Source organism: Tachypleus tridentatus, chromosome 8, assembly GCF_004210375.1.
Source record: "Tachypleus tridentatus isolate NWPU-2018 chromosome 8, ASM421037v1, whole genome shotgun sequence".
In the NCBI taxonomy this organism is placed as follows: domain Eukaryota; kingdom Metazoa; phylum Arthropoda; class Merostomata; order Xiphosura; family Limulidae; genus Tachypleus; species Tachypleus tridentatus.
The window spans coordinates 77,932,813-77,956,031 of record NC_134832.1 but is presented as its reverse complement, the minus strand read 5'-3'; the positions used below and the strand labels follow the sequence as shown (position 1 = coordinate 77,956,031).

The following is a 23,219-nucleotide window of genomic DNA, read 5'->3' as shown; positions in this document are numbered from 1 at the left end:
GGCGGAAAACTTTCGAAACGTCGTTTTCTTTTCTTGTGTCTCCACAACAGGCAGCTGTCGTCCATTCTACAAAGTTTCTTCATGAATTACATCATGTTGTGTATTTCTTACTACTATTTAGAAAGTATTCCTTAGAGAAGTTAACAATAAGTTTGCATTAATTTCTGCATTAACATGAGGAATCGTGTCATTCAGTACGTGTGACTCTAAACCATGTTTAAAATACAGATGAACTAATTCCCTTTCGACTATGAGAAAGGTTTGCTTAATAACAGCAGGATAAAAAAAGAAATTTGTGGAGTAACGTTGTTTGAAAACTTATTCAGAACCTATAATCGGACGGATTATTTAATCATGAGAAGTCTTAAAACACGAGATAGGAAAGACTAATGTAAGCCAAAGAAACTACCCTTCCCTCTAATATTTCATGTATTTAGGGCTTTATAGACTACACTTTTAATTCTTGTGCAAAATTGGCGAATAAAATTTAAAAAGTAACAGTATATATATACATATTATTACTATTTTTATGGTCTCCCAGTAGCACAGCAGTATGTCTGCGGACTCACATCGGTAGAAACCGGGTTTTGATACCCGTAGTGGGCCTAACACAAATAGTCCATTGTGTAGCTTTGTACTTAACTTGAAATAAATTATTTCTACAATCTTATATATATATTATTACTAATATTATGGGTAAGTTGCTTGTTAGCTTCTAATAGCGCGCCATCTACTTTAAAATAATAAAATATTACTTTCATCTGCCGATGACGACGAGATCTTGTCTTTTGCCGGATAGATAATAAGACAGGTGTTACAATTTTAAAAGTTGGTATGGGTTTGTTGACAATTTTGAAAAAAATGAAGCAGAAGGAAAAGGAAGTGAGGTTGTTAATGTTGTATCCTTTAATTTTTATTGCAGAAACAGTGTTTTAGAACGAGTAGTTTCCAATTTAAACACTTTGTGACTCGAGGTGTGAGTCAAAGCTTCGAAGTTCATACTGAAGCTTTACTAGCAAAAGTTATGCTCATTTTAAGAATAACATAAAAAGTTAAACTGTAACTTGTAAGTATAATCATGAGGCATGTAAGTTGTAGTAAGCTGGTTTACGTTGCACCTTGTTTGTAAACGTGAATTTTATTATATTATAGTACACTTAAGGCTAATGCGTCAATTTCATTCTGTTAAACCTACAACTTGCAGATGTTACCGGAGATCTATCATTTTTTACAAAGTTTTATGTGAGAATAATCAGGACCCACAAGACCGAATTTTTATGTGATTTAATAACGTTCCACCATTAGATTGAGACTGAAAGGTTTCATCATTTGGACATTTTATGGTTAGATGTGCCATTATTGAAGTTTGATATTTCAGTATTTGTTAATCAAAACTTGTAGTGTTTGTTGTAGGGTATTAGTGTAAATTGGTTATTAGGGTAACAAAAGCAAAGTACATGTGACCAATGAGACATTTCTGCTTCTAGTGCATATGAATTCAAAAACTTTGAGTGAAAGTAAAGAAGAATGTGTAACAATATCTTAACCACACAATAGCTACAAGTTGTACTATATCCTGTTCTAAGGAAGACTGTCACACATTAATTAGGAGCAGAAAATTGAGTTAATGGCAAATAGTTAAGATAGTGTAAGATATAATAATACACACATTTTGAGGCCATTAAAATATCTGTTTTTAGTGAATTGAGATAATGAGTCATAATGTGAAACAGATGTGAAGGATTTTTATAAATAAAATACTTTTAATTCAACGTAGTTTTAACAAGTAGGATAATGGTAAGATCAATCTTAACTAAGTTGCTGAATAATAACAGGTATGCATAATGTGCTTCCTTTTTCAAGTATCAATAGCTTATTGATTACATGAAAATATTGGGAATAAATGGCATATTTTTAAGAAATATAAAATGTAGAGAGGTTACAAGATTTGCAAACTTATAGGGAAACTAGGAGTTTAGTTAGAAAAGAGAATTATGAAAAACAGTAGTTGATAATGTTAAAACTAGTAGCAAGAATACTTTAAGCATGTTAACATTAAGCAAGAGGTTAAAATTAGGATTCAAAAAAGCTTTGAATAAGTTGCTAAATGAAAGATTGGCTAAGAAGGGTTGTGGAGAGATTTATTTATTATCCAATTTCTAGTTACATACCAAATAGTGGATTTTCTGTTTATGGTACCAGAAAATTGGAAGTTTGCTGATGTCAGTCCTCTTTTCAAGGAAGGTATTAAAACTACCATGGTAATTATAGGCCTCTTAGTCATACTTCAATGGTGGAAAAGGTTTTGAAAGCCTGATAAAAGATGCTATACAAAGCTTAAAATTTTTATTGGATACTCAACATGGTTTCACTTTGGGAAAATGTTGCCCTACTGATATTTTAACACACTTTGAAGAGGTTACTTCTGAAGAATATGAGTGTAAGAGTGTGGATTTCATGTATTTGGATTTTCAGAAGGAAAAAAAAAGGTGTGAAGGATAAGTTAGCTTATCGGATAGAAAAATAGCTGATTGTTCTGAATGTAATTCCAATACAGTACTTCCTTTTTCTCACAATATTAGCTTGTCTTGTTTATTACTATATTCTATATGCAAATTTTCTTTATGCATGCCACAAGCCTTCCACTCCTCCACCTCCTCTTGGAATCACAAAATTCCAACATGTCTCATACAAATCATCATGCATCAGCTCCTCACAAGTAGGAGCATGATATGCTCATGTGATGCATGTAACATCCTATGAACTTCTCTACAGAACTATCACTTACATTTTGGCACCATTTGAGTTTGAAAATGCTCTTTTGTTTGGTTCTTGATGCATGCAAAACTTTGTTTTTCTCACAAAGTGGTTATTATTCAGTCATTTGTCTACAGTGTAACTTTTTCAACCAACTTTTTATGTTTATAAATTGAAAGTATTTCAATGCTTGGGTTTGATAAGACTTTTCTGTGCAATGAAATCAGAACTTAACAACTTTTGGAATTATAGCAGCAGCTGGTGTGCTGGTGGCCTCAGATGCTGGTGATCCAGTGATGTATTTAACTGGTTTTATACAGGATATTGTATGTTACATAGTCTAACCATTATCCATGGACATTGCCAAAGCTCCTACTGAAACTTCTGAGCCTTTGCTGGCTAAAAAGGATTTTGATAATTTTTTTCTACCCTCAGAATATGCCAATCATCCAGTTCCCAACCTGGAGAGTCTTGTAGGCTTAATTCAGTCTTCTTGGATTTTGTCTCAGGTTTGTGATATTTTATTCCCATTATTAATTTTTTATTCACCTCAGCCTTCCTTCTTACATGAACAGTCTTTCAATGTTCTTTGGTGCCACAGTTGCATAAAGGGATTATCATGTCATGCCCACTTCAAGGACTTCTGATTATTTAACTCTTTCTTACCATGGTGCTGACTTGAATCTGTCCCACAATTTTCAATTATACATTTTTTAACTGAAAAACCTTTAGGGCAGATGTCTCCATTTTTATTCAGAAGGGTTTAAAATTGGTAAAACAATTATGGTCTAGGGACATTTTAGTGGAAACAGCTTCATTACAACATTCCAAACTCCTTTTGAAGTCGAAGGCCATTGGGGATATACTCATTGAGGTTACTCCTCATTCTACATTGAATTTTTCCAGAGGAGTTATAGTTTAGAGGGATTTAAAGACCATACCTGAGTCAGAGATCCTTGCAGGTTTCACCAGCCAAGGTGTTACAGCCGTGCACCGAATTTTTACTCGTAAAGATTGGTTTATGGAGCTGACACATGTTCTGATATTAAAATTTACAACAACACATCCTCCCACCACAATCAAGACAGGATATCTGAATTGTAAGTTATGTCTTTATATTTCTAACCGTGTTAGATGTTTTCATTGTCAACAATTTGGTCACTCAAAAACATCTTGCCGTGGTTTCTTAGCATGTGACCATTATGCTGGTAAAGACCATGATGGTTGTGAATGCCAACTAGAACTGCATTGTGTTAACTGTAATGGTCTGCATCCTTGCTATTTTTACTTCTTACCCTAAATGGGTAGAAGAGAAAGAAGCACAATGTTTTAAAACAGTTCATTATATTACTTATCCAGAGGCTCAGAAATTACTATTCCCAATTCCATCTCGGACTGATGCTGCTGTATTCCATTCCACTACTACAGTAGGAGTCCAGACAGACCTTTTCGTGTCTCCTACAGAATCCTTAGCAGTCCTTAGCAATCTAATACCCTCCAAAATCAACAAAGCTAACAAATCAGTATCTAATAATCAGTGATGTCAAGAAAACCTTCCTGTAGAGAAAAATATATATGTAAAAACAGCTCATTTGGGTTGAGAAAATAATTTACATAGAGGAGCAAACAACGTTTTGACCTTAGGTCATTCTCAGGTTCACAAAGAAAGAAAGGGGTAAATGACTGGAACCAATACAAAGGAACACCTTTATATCAATATTAAAATAATATAATGAGTAATAATAATCAAACCAATAATATAAAATTATATATTTCAACATCTAAGCATGCCCTCTACATTCCAACACTCAGTTACACAACCCCTTTCAAACATGTGGTCAGCTTCTGGTCAGTTATCTCCTTTCTTTGTGAACCTGACGATGATCGAAGAAGGTCAAAACATTGTTTGCTCCTCTACGTAAAATATTTTCTCAACCCAAATGAGCCATTTTTACATGTATATTTTTAAATCAGTATCTACTTCTATCTCTGTTCCTACCACAAATTCCAGTCATTGCCCAACTTCACCTTGTTCAAGCCCAGGTTTTTCCATGGGGTTTTCCTCTTTTGACACCCCAAACATTAAACAACCAGTTTGTTCACATCCTCATTCACTGGAACATATGTCTACAAACTCCGAACTGCCTACTCGATCCAGAGCAGGATCACTAGAAAGTGGCTGACCCACATCCAACAAAGAAAAAAAGTGCAGTCACAAACAGAAGGTCTCCATACCATATTCTCCTCCAAAATAAAGAATAATGGCCATGCTAATTCAATGGAACTGTCGAGGTTTTCAATCAAATGTGAATGACATCAAGGATTTGATTGACTTTTATCATCTCAAATGTCTTTCTTTACAGGAAACATTTTTAAAACCTGCTAATACAGTCACAGTTCAACAATACTCCTTATACAGAAAAGACAGGCCATGTGTAGGACAAGTGCTGCTGGGTGATCAACATGTGCCCACCCGGTTCTTGTAACTGAATATGCCCTTGGAGGCTGTAGCCATCCCTATCTCCTTTGGTTGTACTATCACTGTTTGCTCTCTGTACCTTACCCCTGGAAAGAATTATCATGCCTCAGACCTTGATGCTCTCATTGAGCAATTGCCAACCCCCATTTTAATTTTGGGGGATCTTAATGTGCATAATTCCCTCTGGGGTGGTTCTGGTATTGATGTGAGAGGTCATGCTATAGAATATATGCTCCTAAATCACAACCTGTCTCTCTTTAGTACTGGCTCTTACACTTGTTTTCATGCAGCCAGTCAGTTAATTACTGCTGTAGATCTCTATCTGTTCCCCTTCACTTTTCACTTGCTTTTCTTGGGAGGTTGACATCAATTCATGGGGTAGTAATCATTTTCCTATCATATTAATAGTGATTGGCCATGGTTAGTGCTACCTGATCCATGTGCCTCAATGGAAGTTGGACAAGGCTAACTGGCCCTCTTTCACTGCTCTCTCAGAACTCCATTCTGCCATCTTTTGTAAATCACTGATATATGATTGTGTAGCAGCAGTAACTAACTGTATTGTCCAAACAGCTGCTCAGTGCATCTTCAAAACCTCCACATCTTTCCCACGGCATCTCTGCCCTTGGTGGAATTTTGCTTGTTCTATAACCCAAAAAGCTCAGAAACATGCTTTGGATAAATTTCATAGATATCCCATGCTTACAAACTGCATTGCAATTCAGCAAGCCCGTGCACAGGCTCAACAAGTTCGATATCAAAGCCAGAAGGAATCTTGGTTTAAATATACCTCCAGCATTTCTTTTACCACCAGTTCAAAAGTCATATGGGAAAAAATCTGGAAGGTGAGTGGATGGTATACTTCTGCCCCCTCTCTGTCTTAATATTCAATGGCTGTGAAGTTGCTGATGCTCAGAGCATTGCCAATATTCTTGGTGAATGTTTCTCTCATGTATCTAGCTCCTCAAACTCATCCCCTTTTGAGGTATTAAAACATGAGTTGAACATCTGCCTCTTTCCTTTTCGACTAATCATCCCTATGATTACAGTTGCCCTCTTACACTGGTGGAACTCAAACTTATGCTTCATCGGTCTAGCAACACATCATTTGGGCATGTTGATATGGCAGGAAAATGTCTTTCCTGATGCTTGGCCCCAAGCTATTGTACTTTCTATTCTTAAACCTAGGAAGGATTCAAAGGTTTCTTAGAATTACTGTCCAGTTGTTTTGAGTTGTCTTAGTATCACCTTAGGGAGGATGATTAACACTCCTCTTGTTTGGTCCCTTGAATCAAACAACCTCTCACCTACTCAGTGTGGGTTCCAAAGACAACGTTCCATGATAGACCACTTAAATCACCTTTAAACGTCAGTTGGAGAAGCCTTTTTGAAGTGACAACATCTTGTTTCTATTTTGTTTGGTTCAGAGAAAGCTAATGATACAACATGGAGATATGTCATCTTGCGAGACCTTCACTCATATGGATTGTGTGGTAATTTGCCACTTTTTATAAAGAACTTTTTAATGAACTGCTGATTCCATGTCCATATGGGCTCAACACTTTTCTGTTTTTTCCCACAGGAATTTGGAGCCCCTTAGGGCTGTGTTCTGAGTGTCATACTTTTCATTATAAAGATTAATGCCATCAACTACCCCTTGCTGGTCTTTTCATTGATAACTTTCACATCTCATGTCAGTCATAAAACATGAGGTTTATTGAGCAGCAGCTACAAACTGCAATCAATCATACACTTAAGTGGACCACAGCAAATGGTTTTCAGCTTTCTTTCTCTAAACCTGTTTGTTTACATTTCTGCTGCCAATGGGGTATTCATCCTGATCCAGAATTTCATATTGATGATGCTGTACTTCCTTTGTCCCTAAGGCAAAGTTCTCAGATCTCATATTTGACTGTAAATTAAATTTTATTTCCCATATCAAGCAACTTTGTGTCAAATGTATAAGAGCACTGAACATCCTCCATGTCCTCTCTTCCACCTCTTGGGGAGCAAATTGATACTCCCTGCTTAAAATTTATCGTGACTTTATCAGATCCAGACAAGACTATGAGTTTATGGTTCTGCCAGAACCTCAGCACTGAAAATGCTGGATCTTATCCACCATCAGGGGCTTCGGCTTTGCACTGGGGACTTTTATACTTTTCCAGTCTAAAGTTTTTATGTGGAGTCCCATGAGCCCCCTCTGTATTTTTTGTTTACAACTGTCTTATGTATGCTTCCAAACTTTGCTCTTTACCAAAGCATCCTACTTGGGGTTGTGTTTTCCTTTCTCAGTGGGCCACACTTCTTTATAATAGAAAATCTGCCATTATTCCTTTTAGCTTTCATATTGGGCCACAATCAGAAAAATTGGATATATCTCTGAATAGCATAGCAGTATCAATAGTTTGGTCTCTTCCACCATGGCTGATTACTATCCCCAACTGTGACCTATCTGTGAGTCATCTGAGGAAGACCAGTTCTCCCGTTTGGAAATATTGCTGAACATCATCCATTCCCGTATATACGGTTAGTTCAAAATCGGGTAGCTCTGTAGGTTCTGTCATGGTTTGTTACAGTTCAGTTGTAGCACACAGAATCCCCTCTACAGTTTCTGTGTTCACTGCTGAATTGTATGCCATTTCTCTTGCCCTGAATCATATTGAAACTATGCAATATACGAAATGTATGATCTATACTGATTCACTCAGCTGGCTATTGGCCCTGACATCATTCCATGTTAGTTACTATCCTATTCTTATCAATACCCAAAACAAACTGGCCCATTTCTCTCTATCATCTAGCTTTGTCCAGTTTTTTGGATTCCAGGTCATGTTGGTATTCATGGGAATGAGCTAGCTGATAGAGCAGCAAAGTCGATCTGCTCTGGCTCAATCACCACCATCCCTGTTCCATACATGGACTATGGTCCAGTTATCGAAACCTGACTATACACCAGTTGGCAGTTGACCTGGAATGAGCAATGATATAATAAGCTTTTTAAAATCAAGCCATCTTTAGCTTTTTGGCCATCTTGTTTCTGTGAGGATCGAAGGGAGGAAGTTGTGTTGGTTATGCAACACATTGGTCACAGTTTTTAACTCACCACTTTTATCTGGTACTGATGCATCTGGCATGTCACAATTGTACATATTTTATTATCATGCCATCATTACAACCAAGAATGCTGATGGCATTTTAAACATTTTTAAGGTGGGTTTGCCCTTGACATTAGCCAATGTCACAGGTGATACTGGCTGCCTCACTCATGTTTTTACATTTTTAAGAGCCATTAGTATTTTTAACTTAATGTTTTTATTGGACTATACACTGTTTTAGCATGATTTTTTTTACACATTTTAATTTTATTTTGACTTGAACTCAGGATTGGAAAGGCCAACTTCAGATGACTGACAGCAAGTTTGAACTTAATGCTTCAGTCTTTCTGGCAGGTTTTAATTTTACATATTTTATGTATTTTTACCTTCATTTCCATATACCATTATAGTGTACCACATCTTGTTTGGCACTGTTAGCCTAGTAGCTTTGTGCCAATAAACATGAAATACCTATCTACCATAGTGCTGTCTGTCCATTTTCAGATTGGTAGTTGTTAGGTTACTTGTTACTTATTTGGGGGACGTCTCATAAATCATATGTCTATTTTATGCGCTTAATATCCATTCTTGTTTTTCACCTTTACTGACTTGTTACACTGTTCTTTTTCCATATACCTCTTCTTTGAAGGTTTCCACAGAATTCCTGTGGGGTTTTCTGCAGATATCTTTATCCTTCTGTTTTTCACTTTAGCCACCATATTTTCTTTGGCTCTGACATTAAATACATGGTTTCTTTGTTGTTGGGACATTACAGACTGTTATGCCATATTGGCTTGAGTCTGTTTACTCTAGACTTGTCTTAAGGATTATGTATGTCCTCATTTCTGAGATATGTATTTGATACATTTCTGGTTATATCATTGAATTATAAATGACATTAATCCACCAACATTCTGCCCTTACAAATGTTGTAGCCCAAATGTCCCTGTCAGAGCCTCATGTGTCTCTAATTCCTATTTCTTTCTTAGTTTCCTTTTTTCTTCCTAGAAATCCTGTAACCAATTAGTGTTGTTGAGAAGCTGTTCAAGAATTGCTCTTGCAGCAGTCAAATGAACCTGTTCCCCATACTGTCAATGATTTTATTTCCACCTTTTTATTGTCCCTTAGAAAAACCATAGATTGGTGGCCAGAGTTTATTTCATCTCAACCACTATATATCACTATTCAAGTTCACTCCAGAGTGTTTTCTCATCCTAAGATGGGTATTTTCTCCAGCTTAATAGATGATATAAATGGATGTCTCCAATACTTACCTACATATACTGATATTGCCTCAGTTTCATTTTTATCTTTGGGTTGTCCATTTCATAGTGGTTTAACAATTTAGGGCCCTTGTTTCTGGACTTACCTCGGTACCTTGCATATTTTGTAAAATTGTGTGAGCTTTTATATGTTATCTTCATGCTCAAGAACTGAGATTTCAGTATTACATGGATGGCTGGCTTCTTCCAGCTCATTTTGAACAGTAATTGGTCACTCATACTTGGCAGTTAATTTCTGTGGCTGCTGGTGTGGTTGGTCAAAATGGAGAAGTTCTTCAGACCCACTCAGTACGTTGCCTATTTTGGGACCTGTTTCAACATGATTATTAGTTGAGCACTACCTTATCCTTCACAACTTAGTTCAGTGGAACTTTATGTTTATGACACCCTCTCATTTTTTGGTTCTATCATTTTTGGGGGATGTGGTCTTCCATGACACCTTTAGTTCCTCTCAGTCATGCCCTTATGAGATCCCTTCATTGGATGCTTCATGAATGATGGAACCTTGATCCGGTTCCTCTCTCCACTCCCAAATTACATTTTTCCTTCTCTGAAAGATGATTTGTACTGTGGTTGGATAAAGTCCATATGTCATCAGGGGTGTCGCTTCTTTCCTTATATTCATATAAACATCTTTTCATGGATGCATCTCTTTAGGGACCCCTCAGTGTGGATTCCTGTACATGGTGAGGGGACCTTCCAGGTAAGGTTATGTTCTTTTATTTTACCTCCTCTGGGATCTAAACATCCATTCATGTGTTTGCTGTGTGTGGTGTCCTTGGGGTGGCCCCTCTTCGGTCAAGTGGCTGGTCCACTTTGGCTCGGGTCAACCAAGTACCAGTGTTGAATGTTCTCAACAGGTGTTGTGGACATTGTATCTAATGCTGGTATTTGAATATAGTGCTCACGAAACCCTGGCGTTGCGTAGTGTTCTTGTTTGGCATCGTAGTGAATCCGCTCATAGGGCTCAAGGGTATGTGGGGTTAGTGAGCACCAAAATATTCTTTTTTTATTATGGATCCTTCAAATAAAAATTTAAATAGTGAAAAAACAGTCCATAAGTAAATGATCACATCTTGAAGATTCTGAGCAGCAATCTTCAACATCTGTTAACACCTGTACCTCATTTTCTTGTACAACATTCTCTTTATGATAAACCTTTAGGGCAGATTTCTCCCTTTTTCATTCAGTAAAGAAGCTTTTCTCTGGTGACATATTGGTGGAAACATCCACATCTCAACACAGTGAACTCCACTTGCATTCAAAGGTGATTGGTGATATACCTATTGAGGTTATGCCTCATGCTACTTGGAATTCATCAAGAGGAGTTCTTGTTGAGAGGGATTTGAAGAACATCCCTTAGTCAGAGATTCTTGCTGGTTTCTCCACCCAACGAGTTTCTGCAGTGAGGCATATCTCCACTTGCAAAGATGGAATTACAATGCTGACCAATGTTCTCGTTCTGACAGTTACATCACCACATCCACCTGCCACCATCAAGGCAGGTTATCTTAATTGCAAGGTACATTTCAAATCCACTGAGGTGTTTCAAGTGTCAGCAGTTCAGTCACTTGAAGACATTGTCATGGTTCCTTGGCGTGTGCTCGTTGTGGTAGCAAGGACCAAGATGCCTGTGAGTGTGAAATGGACTCTCATTGCATCAATCGCAGTGGCTCTCACCATCCTACTTTCATGTGGATCATTCCCAGTACACTCATCTCCCACTATCTCCATTGTAATGTGGTTTCTTCTTTGTTGGGTTTCATGTACCACCTGTGGTCATTATTTAGACTTCAGTGCAACTCCAACTGGCATGTTTTTTATTAATACTTTCTTCCTTTCAGAGGCCTTCATTTACTTTTTATCACATGGATTCTGCTTCATGGTGAATGGTGCCTTACTAGATATTCTTTTAATTCTAAATCTGCTCTGTACAACCTTATTGACTCAAGCCTTATATTCTGTGGCTTCAGATGCTCACAGTGAGCATGGGGTGTTCCACAACATCTCTTGAAAGTAAATAACCTTTTGATACTTTGCTTCATAAATGTGGATAGTGTGGGTAAAGTAGAAGGAGATTGCTACCAATCCCTGCCATCAAGAACTTAGTATGGTCTGCTTTTCAAAATAAGGTTTCATGGTTATCCATTGCACTGTTTCTGGTAATGATATTCCTCCAGATTCTCCAATACATTATTATTCTCCTTTGTTTAAGTGGAATATGCGAGTTCTTGTCACTTTTCAGTTCCAAACTGCAGGGGTAGTTGATCATGGAGGCACTCTGCTGAATAAGTTCCACACAATAAACATTCAGTCACAGAGTATGGCAGTCATGCTCAGCAGGTATAGTTGACATACCTCCTAATTTCCAGTAATCCATACGATCCATTGTAAGATCTTAGAATCAAGTTCATACCTTTGATTGGAAACCCTCAGCCTACTCTCATGTGGATGTTGGTACCCTATGGACAGGTTTAGATTTAGAGTGAACCAATCAACACAAGTTCTTGGACAGGTTTTGGGTTGTTTATCTCCCTTGATTTTCTCCATCTGTGTTGTGTGTTGCAGCTATACTATGTGGGATTGTTCTGGTTCTGTACTTGGCTATCCCTTATCTCTTTTATGGTAATGTTGTTGCCATTAAGATGGTCCTGGCCTTTTTCACAGTTGAGGGAGTTGATTGCATGTGATGAATGTCTTTTCAATACTGGATGTCAAATTTCTAGGTTGATAGCTCAAAGGTAATCCTTGTGTCATATCTGGGAATCAGAGTGGTTTTTAATCCTCTGGTTCTTGGGTTTGAGGTGAAGATGGTATTGTACTCATCCAATCCTCATGTGGATGTTGGTATCTAGTGAGGAGGTTTTAAATGCTGACTTATCAATTACAATTTGTCACTTCATACCCATTCTACACCCAGGGGTGCATCTGTTTCCCCTCTTTTTTAATTGTGGGATTGAGTTGCAATATCTTTTACTTTTCATAATAACTCATTTATTGATATATTTATTTCATTATTTATTTATTTTTTAGTAACTGGAATAATAGCTTTTATTTATTTATATTGTTGGCTCCATATTTTGTCAGTCATACATAATAGATTAGTTACTGGAATTACAGCTCTTAGGAACTTAATCTTAGAGCTGTAAAATAACCATATTAGAAAATGTCAGCCATTGGACTGTAAAAGTGCTTGACTGTATTATTCAATTATGATATGTATATTGTTTTACTCATTGTCAGAGTATCATGAATGATTTTGATAAGTAAAATAAGAAAGCATATGACATATTCAGGAACAATTTCTGCAAATGTTTTGATCCATTGGCTTTGAAAAAATCACAAGAACATAAGAAAATGCAAGGTGAAAAGGAATTCATTCAGCCCGTAAACCTCAAATCATAGAAAAAAAAAAAAAAAATCAGCAGCCAGACCAAGTATGAAAATGTTCAAATGTTAAAGGTAAAAACCTTTCAATCAAGTTATTACTTTATTTTCTGTAAAAGAAAAACAATAGGTTTGAAACAAATGACATAAAACTAATAATTTTCATATTGTATAATAATGAAGTATTAAGTTCAAAGTGATTAATTGGAGAGCTTTTGAAATATCAATATTTTTAAAGTAATCAGTATTTAGATGTTTGAACTATATAATGGTATTTTAGATATGAATTTCATGATTTTGCAAAAGAATACTTTTAAACATCCAATATTTTTGTGAGTGATAAAAGTAATATTTTTGCTAAAGAACTTGCAAGAAAGGTTACTACTTAACTACACCCTTAGAGGTTTAGATAATGCTGGGAAGACCACCATCTTGAAAAAATTTAATGGAGAAGATATTAATACTATATCTCCAACTTTAGGATTCAACATAAAGACTTTGGAACACAGGGGGTAAGGTTTTTTAGGTTATGGCCTTAAAAGTTATCGTACTTATGCATTTGTTTTCAACTGATATTTATATTTATTGTAAATAATGAAAGAAAACTATATATATAGATGCTTTTATCTTGAAGTAGCCATTTTAATCATAAAAGAATTTTGTTTAATGGTGTTTATTTTATATCTGCAAGAACAATAGTGATATATACATTCTTTTAACATAGTTTTTGTTTTTAATTAATGAAAAATAAGGTAAAATGTCATATAGAACACCACTAAGAAGCCTAGTCTTGTTTTTTTAAATTCTAGTACACAATGTCATTCCTTGATATCATTCTATGTGGTAAATTGAAGGACAGTTTGGACTTCATATATCTTTTTACTTTTGAGGTTTCTTTCTAACATCTTGTTTTTCAGGTTCAAGTTGAACATGTGGGATGTTGGGGGCCAAAAATCACTCCGTTCATATTGGAGGAATTATTTTGAGAGTACAGATGGTCTTATTTGGGTAGTAGACAGTGCAGATCGTCGAAGGTTAGAGGACTGCAGGAGTGAGCTTCAGGCACTTGTTGTTGAAGAGGTTGGCACTTAGTGTGGTAACAAAATGATAATTTTTGCAAGAATCATTAATGATAATATTAACTCAAGATGGTTTCAATCTTAAAGTTAGCATAGCAGAAAGGTAGATTAATTGATACTAAATTAGTTTATCTTATGTACATTATAAGTTTTCTGTATATGTATTTTTTGTTAGCTGTTTGATAATAAAAATGCTAAAGATAAACTAACCAAAAAATACTGTTGGCTTGTTAATAAGTGTTATTTTTCATAAGAATCAGTTGTAACAGAAAAAAGACTAACTAAAGTTAATAAAATGTTTGAAATGCTAAGTATTTTGGTTGACTATATACATGCACAAAATTTTGAATATTTTTATTTTTCTCATTAAATATATCAACAGAGGCTTTTAGGAGCAACATTACTAATATTTGCAAACAAGCAAGACCTTCCAGGGGCACTTCCTGCTGAGGAAATTAAAGATGTAAGAAACAGATATTATTTGAATGGAGAGTTAATAGCACTTTTTAAAAATGACTTACATATGCTAATATAATGCTGTTATTAAATATTTGGGTTGTGGCATTACAAGAGACATGTTAAATATTTGTAAATTTGACTGAAAATGAATTCTTTATATTTGACAATGCATTGTTCCTACATACAGACTTGTGACTGAAAACTAAAGTTGATACCCATTTTTAGGAGGTATATTTATGTTGTAAAGTTGGAGAAAGAGAAAGTCATCATATTGAAAGGAGAATGTAAAATCATATAAACAGGATCCCACCATATTTGTCCAGCAAGAATATTAACCCTTATGTGATGGGTCAAGAGACAAAGGCCATGTCATCACATTTTTTGACTTGCATTTACAATTTTTTAATTACTAATTGATGAATTTTATTGTCAATAATTTTAGTATCATATTGTATAATATAATATTTTAATATTATATATGAGTAAATTGTTAATTTAAAAGTAAATATTTAATGAATACACATAAATATCAATTTCTGTGAGTCATGATATCTTGAATGCAGTACTGGTCAAATATTAGATATTTGTAATGTCAAAATACTAAATCTATAGTTTTGTATGAATTAGGAACTGAATTTATCAATATTTACAAGCTAGAATATAAATATCTTGTTACTTTGCTGAGGTATGTCTTATGTACCAAATCAAACACAGTGGCCCTGTTCACCCCAGTCCATTTATGAAAATGGTCTCTTATACCCACTTCAATATATGACATGCAAATTATAATCAACAGTTTAGAATGCCTTCCTAGTGATTTTCTCAGCCATTTTAATCTATTAAAAGTCTATCACATTTTTACAAACAGATATTTCAAGTAGATTGGTTGTGTCTTCAATCTACTTGATTTCATTTTTTAGACATGAATACAACTTAGTTACTAAGTTTGATAAATAATAGTGGGATTCTTTGGTATTAATCCTGTAATTTATGACTTTTTTTTGTTATTCACCTGTACACACACACACACACACACACACACACACACACACACACACATAATTTGTTTTACATCCTCCAGGTGCAAACTTTTAAAAGGCCATGTCTTGCACCAACAGAGTTCAAAGGTCATAGCTAGAAGAGGTTTTTTGCTTTACTTTGTTTATTGCTTTATATTTAAAAAAATGAGTTTAATAACTTAGTTCTTTATAGTAATAATCTTTATACGTATGCAATGTATAATAATTGAAATGAGATTCTACATTACAAAATAGTCCATTAAAACACAGCCAAGAGAAGGTCATTTTTATATTATTGGATATAGTAACATGAGTGCATGTGTGCTGTGTCAGTGCAAATTATTTAATGTTAACCAGGCATGACTGGAGGGTCAGTATAATGAGAAATATATATAAGCTACATAGAATAAACATTTGTATTTTTGTAATATAATTTGTCATTCTATCATGACAAATAAGCATAATTTATATTTATTTCCTAATTTTTTTGAGGTTAATCAAATTGATAGACCTTACACAGTTAGGATAGAGAAAATAACACAAAATATAAAGTCTTACTGAAAACAATTGAAATGTATTTAGGAGATTTTAGAGATTATACAAATAACATTTGAGATTTTTGGGATGAAAAATAGTTTTTAATCATAACATGAAGGCACTTTGCACTTAGATTAGTAACAAAAAAGACTTAACAGGTTCTCAAACAAAAATACATTAGCAAAAGTACTTCATTAAAAAATCTGATTTTTTGTATACAAACACCTGTAATCTTTACTAAAAGTCTACCAAATTTTGTGAAGATACATGCACACTGCATCACAAGCTATAGTATAACTACCTAACATATGAACTTGTGTTTTTACCAAGCCTGTTGTGAAAGGGTTAACTGATATTGAGTGAAGGGACAGAATTTGATTTTGGAGAAAAGATTATTTGATGTTCTAAATAGAAGCTGAGAAATTTCCACTTTGGTGTGTTCAGGACAATGCTGGGTTCTGTAATAACACCAAAGTCAATTCAGAGCAAAGCCCTCATATGCTAAATTAAGGCTATGGTTATGAATAAAAACTCTTGGATCTTAAAAGTCATTGTAATAAAGCTTGTAATATCTTGTATTACCATTAAGAAGATAAACAATGTTTTGATGCAAACAAAGGCTCATAAACCAAGGTTCATAAGCCTTGAGACACCTTGAAATCAATAGCTGTTTACTTGAGAAGTATGGCTGAAGAAACTGGAATCACAGCATGGAATGTGCCACATGACTGTAAACTTTCTGATACAGATCTTATAGACATTTGTGCTTTTGGTCTGCTTAAATGAGGTATTGAAAGCCAAAGTTCAGCTAAAATGAAGTGTGGAAAATGTTAAGATGTGTGATTTGAGACTGACTTTACCATATTTTACAGAAGGTTGTTGTAGTGAAAACTATAGTTTCCAGCAATCATTGAAATAATGTTTGTCACATTCAGGTTCATTAGTAATTGAAAAAATAGTTCCAAGGACAGCACAGAGTCTGAAACATTGTTCTTATAAAGCGTGAATAATTCTCAATACTTGTTTATAAATTGATTTGAAGTTTTTATTATTCTAGACAGTTTTTATATCAAAAGTATTTTATGCATGATTTGATGTAGCATGGTGGTAAATTTTGTTTTCATTATTTAATAAAATTTGTCTAAACAAACATTATTCAAATGTATGGTTTACTTCAGAAACTTTCTACCATTATGTACAAAAGCATTTTGTATGTAGTTTTTAAGGTTTTTGTGTTAATCATATTCTCTTTTTGTATCTGTATCTTATATCCCGTTCCATTAATTTGTTACCAGAGTATTTGATCAAAGTATCATTTTTGTAGTCTGTAAATTTTTCTTGTTCATGAGCAAGGTTTTTAGTAGGACTACAGACAATACTTTTATCATACTGTCTTGTGTTTTTGCCTTTGTGTGACCTATTAAGTTATTTAAAAAGTAAATTTCTAAGTTTTGTTTTCAAACAGTTTATCTTGCTGAGATATCTGTAATTATTGGATCTGTTTTACTAGTATTGTAATTGTATTGAAAAATAAGTAATTACAGTTTTCATTGTAATGTTCTGTTAAAGTTTTGTGTGATGTAAATATGTATTATCATTATTCAGGTTCTAGAGCTGGACTCTACTACTCACCATTGGAGGATATTGCCTTGCAGTGCTGTCACTGGAGAAAACTTGTTACAGGGAATTGATTGGATTCTAGATGACATAGCAGCTCGTATTTTCACTTTAGACTAAAGAAAATAATGCTAAAATTTTCATAGTAAGGAGTTTTTCATTAGTCTATCTAATTTACATATAAAAATCTTGCAGGACTTGTATAGTCACCAATATTTTATATATATATCTGTGTGTATGTATATGAATAAGTAGAAAAGTTCAAAGGTGATAGAAATAAAACTTTTAGAGAAAACCCTTTAAATCACAGTGGTTGTAATATATTTACTTGGCAACATTTATATCTTAAAAAAAGTTTGCTTAAAACGTAATCCATTTATTTTGACATTTTGAGCAAACACTGGTTTTCAAAGCCCAAATGTCGCCAAGTAAATATATTACAACCATGGTGATTTAACAATGATTTTTCTCTAAAAGTCTAATTTCTTTTATGTATATATATTGTATTGCCATATTAATGTAAAGTTTTACAATACATCAAACACCCTTTTAAGTAAAATGTGTGTTTTTATTTTATTAAGAACAAGCATGTAAACACACTAGACTTTAAATCAGGGTCTCGTAAAATAAATCAATTTATAATTATGTATAATTTCTTCTATCAGCAGAAATATCTTCCACTGACATTGCCACATTAATTAGAAAATGTTATTAACCACAAGCTTCTTTATTGTAGCTGTAAGCAGTTGGATTCAGTATTAGGTTATGTGTGTGTGTATTTGTCTAAATATATTCATTATATCCTAAATTGTGACTCCTAAATTTCATGTGGAGAAAAACTTGATCCAATATTATATCAAAATAAAATGTTTATGTTTAGTAGTAAAAGTACTTATCTGAGGAAATTTCCTAATGCAATAGTAACATATTTATTTATGGAAAAAAATCCAAGATGGTTTCTATAGACATAGTTGTATCAATTTACCTATAGAAATGATCCTTATTTTATCTTTTGATGCTTGGATGATCTAAGATTTTGCAAAGGTTTCTGTATCCCTCATTTTCTTGGAATTATGTGGCAGCTTCTTTGTTTTTTACTGATTACTCCTCATTTCTGTAGATTGCATTAGCATATTCTAATGTTTAGCAAGTTCAAAAATACTTTAGCATTGACCATTGTATTTCATTCAGTGTAAAATAAACAAATGAAAAAATTATTTGGTGCTGTTTATTTACATATTTTTACTATTACTAAAACCAATAAATTACTTGTCATGTTCAGTAGTTTATATGATCACCTGAAGTCTAATTATTAATTAATTAGTAATTTTTCTGTTTATTATTACTAACTAATTTATATCCTACATTTTTCTGTTAATTTGTTGATATCTTCTCGGAAGTCTTCAGAACGGTGTTTCTGTGGTAGTTGTGACTTGGATTTGATGTTGGGTTTTCTTGGTGGGGAAGCTGGTGTGCTATCTACTTGTCTTTGGTTGCTCCCATTAAGAGTTGAATCACCTAACTTATTTGAATACTTTTAACCCCATTACCATGAGTGTCCTTTAGTGTTCTACTCTGAAAATCTTATTAAACTACATTTTGTTTGTTATACCAATTAGAATAGTATAACATTGTAACTAATAATCCATATTTTAATAGTATGTAAGTTTTTTCTTAATTCTACAGAGCAATATAAAAAAAATCATAAATTTCCATTAGCATGACACATGACACATTTTCTCTTAGCACATTATCTTATTTTATTCACCACTCTTAGAAAAAGTATAAAATTAAACATGAATTATTCTCTATAAAATTGTTGTTGCTGAGGCAAACCACATTTATCATAGTCTTCTATTTTATTCGGTTACTGAGCTATCAAATACAAAAGGACCTCTTCTGTCACACCTACCTGCCATATACTTTATTTCATAATTTGTCAATAATGCTGTATTATGTATAATTATATATCTATATTACCTATAACCAACAGAAAGACAAGGTTTTTTCATCTATCAAATGATGTATAACATTATGTTCTGCATGGGTAAATTTCAGTTTCACTCAGAGTATCAACATCATTCCAGTGGAAAAGTTAATGACTACCTTGGATGAATTTATAATAATGCTTGTCACAAAGTTCAAAACCCAAAACAATTTTGAGAAGGGAATTTATCTGCTTTTTACATGTTATTAGTCTATATTGTTTGGTGCATATAATTTAATTAAATAAAAACAAAGTGCAATACTATGATTAGTATAAAGATTAGGGTTTAACTCTCTTTGACAATCAAGAGCACAAAAAACGAAAATTGGTTAAGTGTTTCATTACTTGTTTTCATATTTATTCTCTATGTATAATTATAAAAATAACTAAAATGTGAAAAATACATATATTTTTAGGTTAGTTAAGATTAGATTAAGTAAAACAAATAATAGTATAATAATGTTTCAAGAGGCACACATGAGTAGCTTGTAGTAGTTCATGGGTAATATAATTCAATAGTGTAACATGAGCAGAGCCTGCACCAGTGACTTACAACTTATGGTAGGGATAATACTTAGACACAGTTCAGAGGGCAATAAAACAATGAAATTTAATTAAAGATAAATGTATACTGTTAAGAACCTAGAACTACTTAGGAGAAACAAATGTAGTTTCATGTTACAATTTGAAACTGCTCCAAAAAGGAAAAAAGCTAATTCAGATTTTGTGGTTATAAGTTTGGTTAAACTGACTGATTTCATTTTGAGATAAGTGGAGAAAATAAACTATAAATTTTTACTGAAAAACAGATACTTGATATTCATTTATGAGGTTTCAGGGATTATGCAAAGGAAGTTTTTGAGATGAGGAAAAGTATTTTTAATTTTAACATGAAAAGTACTTTTCACACAGACTGTTGAAAACAAATACACAATATGTGCATGGACGAATTTTTATTTTAATTTATTAAAAACACTTTGCTGACTATATGCATTTTTGTAAGTGAAAGACTCCAAAATTGTATGTAGATATACAAACTGTATTGTAAGTCAGAAGTATTAAATCTAAAAAGAATAAACAAGTACATAAAGATCATATAGAATGAGTCCATATTGATAGAGTTAAATGGGATATTCAGTATTTACTGAATTTTAGATTGACTGAGTGTCCTATAATTTATATCTGACATGATAGTATATTGCACATGTGCTAATATTACAAGAGCTTTTATGTCTATTATGCTCCTCAATTCTTACTTTTTTTGGTCTACATTCACAAGAGATTTTTTAAATGGTGTTTTTTTACTTTCCTTTGGTTCTTTATGTGGTTGGTGTATAGTAACTGCATTTCTGTTATGTTGTGATTTCTGAATACTATTATTATTATTATTGTGTTTACATATCCTCTGCATGTCTTCTGAGAGACTGCTGACATAAGGGAAATATGGCTGTATCCATATTTGGTTACCGTCTTTATCAAGTGTTCCTATGCGTCCATTGCCAAGATATTACCATTTTGAAACTTGGAATTTAATCTTGCTTATTAGTTTCATTCATGATACTTTCATGATTTGTTGGTTAAAAATTACATATGTATATCACAAATAATTTAACAACACAAGCATTTTTACAATTCCACTATTGGGTTCTGACGTGCTGTAACTCCAGCACCTTACCTGTCATATCTCATAAAAATTATAGCCAATAATATTAGTGAATAAAAACTGTTATTCCAGTGTTACTGAAAAAGGATAAAATAAATATATTGTAAATAAATGTGTTTTAGGAAAAGTAGTGATATCCTTGATATTTGAATATAGAGTAAGCAAAAGTCCTCAAACGAAATTCCTACAGTGTAGTATTGTATTTATGGTATGCTTTTGTTCCTAATTTTGTGTCTGATGAAGTGTATTGGAAAACTAATTTCTGCACTTTGTGAATAAATGAAAAAAGAAAAAAAAACAGCATTGTTTTTGTTATGCACTTGTTTGGTGATCAGTTTTCAAAATAAAAACATAATAAAGTTAGTATTACTTAGGCTAAAAACAACATTCCACATCCAATTCACAAAAAAATTGAAGATATACTACTGTCGTAGATATGACAGTTACCAAGACATAGTTCATGTATCAGACATTTACATGAAACCCACTGATATGGGCTAATATCTCAACTATAAATCAAACTGCTTTAATAGTGTAATGGCATGCATCATAGACTGTCTATCTAGTTTCCAGAATGAACAAGATTTGTAGTACTGAAGATGTCAAGGAAGAAGAAAATGCATCAGTACAACACTCCATGATGGTGGATACCAGAAGCATAAAAATCAGTTAAACTTGGGTATCTTGAAAGCATTCATATAAGTTAGTGATAAGAGACAACTGGATATCACGCCAGTCTCTTCATCAAGTGACCTAGTTGGCTATTACCACTACAGATGTAGTCCTTCTCAGGATTTTCCTGAAGATTACAGTAGATTAGCAGCTAAATAATAGGGTGAAAACTAAATATCTATTGGTAAAATAAAGTATTAGTAACTGATGAGACCTGAAAACCATGAAAATAATTAATGTCCCATTGTCTTAGTGTTATAATTCTTAAGTACTGTATGATAACATTCAAATGTTAGGAACGATGAAACATTAAGTTAGGTTATCAGAAACATAAGTATCTTTAATACTTATTTAAAAATATTTGAAACTAAAATGCATAAACCTGAGGTAGAGTTTATAAAATGCTCATTGATGTAATCATAGTCAAAAGATATTTGAGTTTGAAAACTTGGAAATTGTTTGGCATAAGAAACACAGTAATCAGTTATTTCAAGTGAGCTTGCACTGATTTATATACTTAAGCTGAAGTTTCTGATAAAGATTTACCTTTAAAATCAGAAGATGGCAATATCCATCTTATTTAACCTGAACAGAAGACTTCTATGCAGGTATAATAAATGTGACAATAATGCTGATACACTGCACCAAACAATTAAAGAATAACTAATAATTATAATATTTTACATATAATAAGGCAAAACCACTATTATAATAACAATTACTTTGTTAATTTGTATGCAAATCAGACATGACATTTCAATGTGAAGTATGGTACCATAAACAGCATATGCAGCCTAGTACTGATGTTGGATACTTAAACTTGGAACTGTGTTTTTGAGGTCTGAGGTATCATCAGTTATTCTTTGGAAAAAGCTGTTTCCAGAACATCTTTATTGTTTGGATTCACTGGTATTGAAGTCTAGTAAGTTAGCAGTCCAATCCATCTAGTTAATTCTCTGTTCTTCAAAAATGAATTAACCAGCTTAGCAGAATTTGAAGGGGGATTTTGCCATCTACTAATTTGGAATCATCGCCAGTTGCACTAATGTATGGTAGCACACAGGGTTGTAAATTGGTTTCTCTGTAATGTATGGCATTATTGTTTCTGTTCTTGGGACTTACAGATAAGTATATTCACTGATGCTTCTTCAAAATTCATAGTGTTACCTGTAGAGTTTAGTA

At 33.5% G+C, this 23,219-nt stretch overlaps 1 protein-coding gene across 2 annotated transcripts; it reads left to right on the top strand.

Annotated features, from left to right (window-relative positions):
- The first annotated feature begins 742 nt into the window (after positions 1–742).
- Arl2 (ADP ribosylation factor-like 2) lies at positions 743–21,663 on the top strand. Of its 2 annotated transcripts, none has more exons than XM_076449675.1 (5): positions 743–899; positions 13,406–13,516; positions 13,922–14,084; positions 14,466–14,546; positions 17,704–21,663. In XM_076449675.1, exons 1-5 carry the CDS (start codon positions 835–837, stop codon positions 17,833–17,835), a joined length of 552 nt encoding a protein of 183 aa, XP_076305790.1. In that variant the 5' UTR covers positions 743–834; the 3' UTR covers positions 17,836–21,663. The 2 variants fall into 2 exon arrangements, with proteins under 2 accessions (XP_076305790.1, XP_076305791.1); XM_076449676.1 differs by lacking the exon at positions 743–899 and adding an exon at positions 13,056–13,079 and having other exon boundaries at positions 13,368–13,516.
- The last annotated feature ends 1,556 nt before the right edge of the window (positions 21,664–23,219 follow it).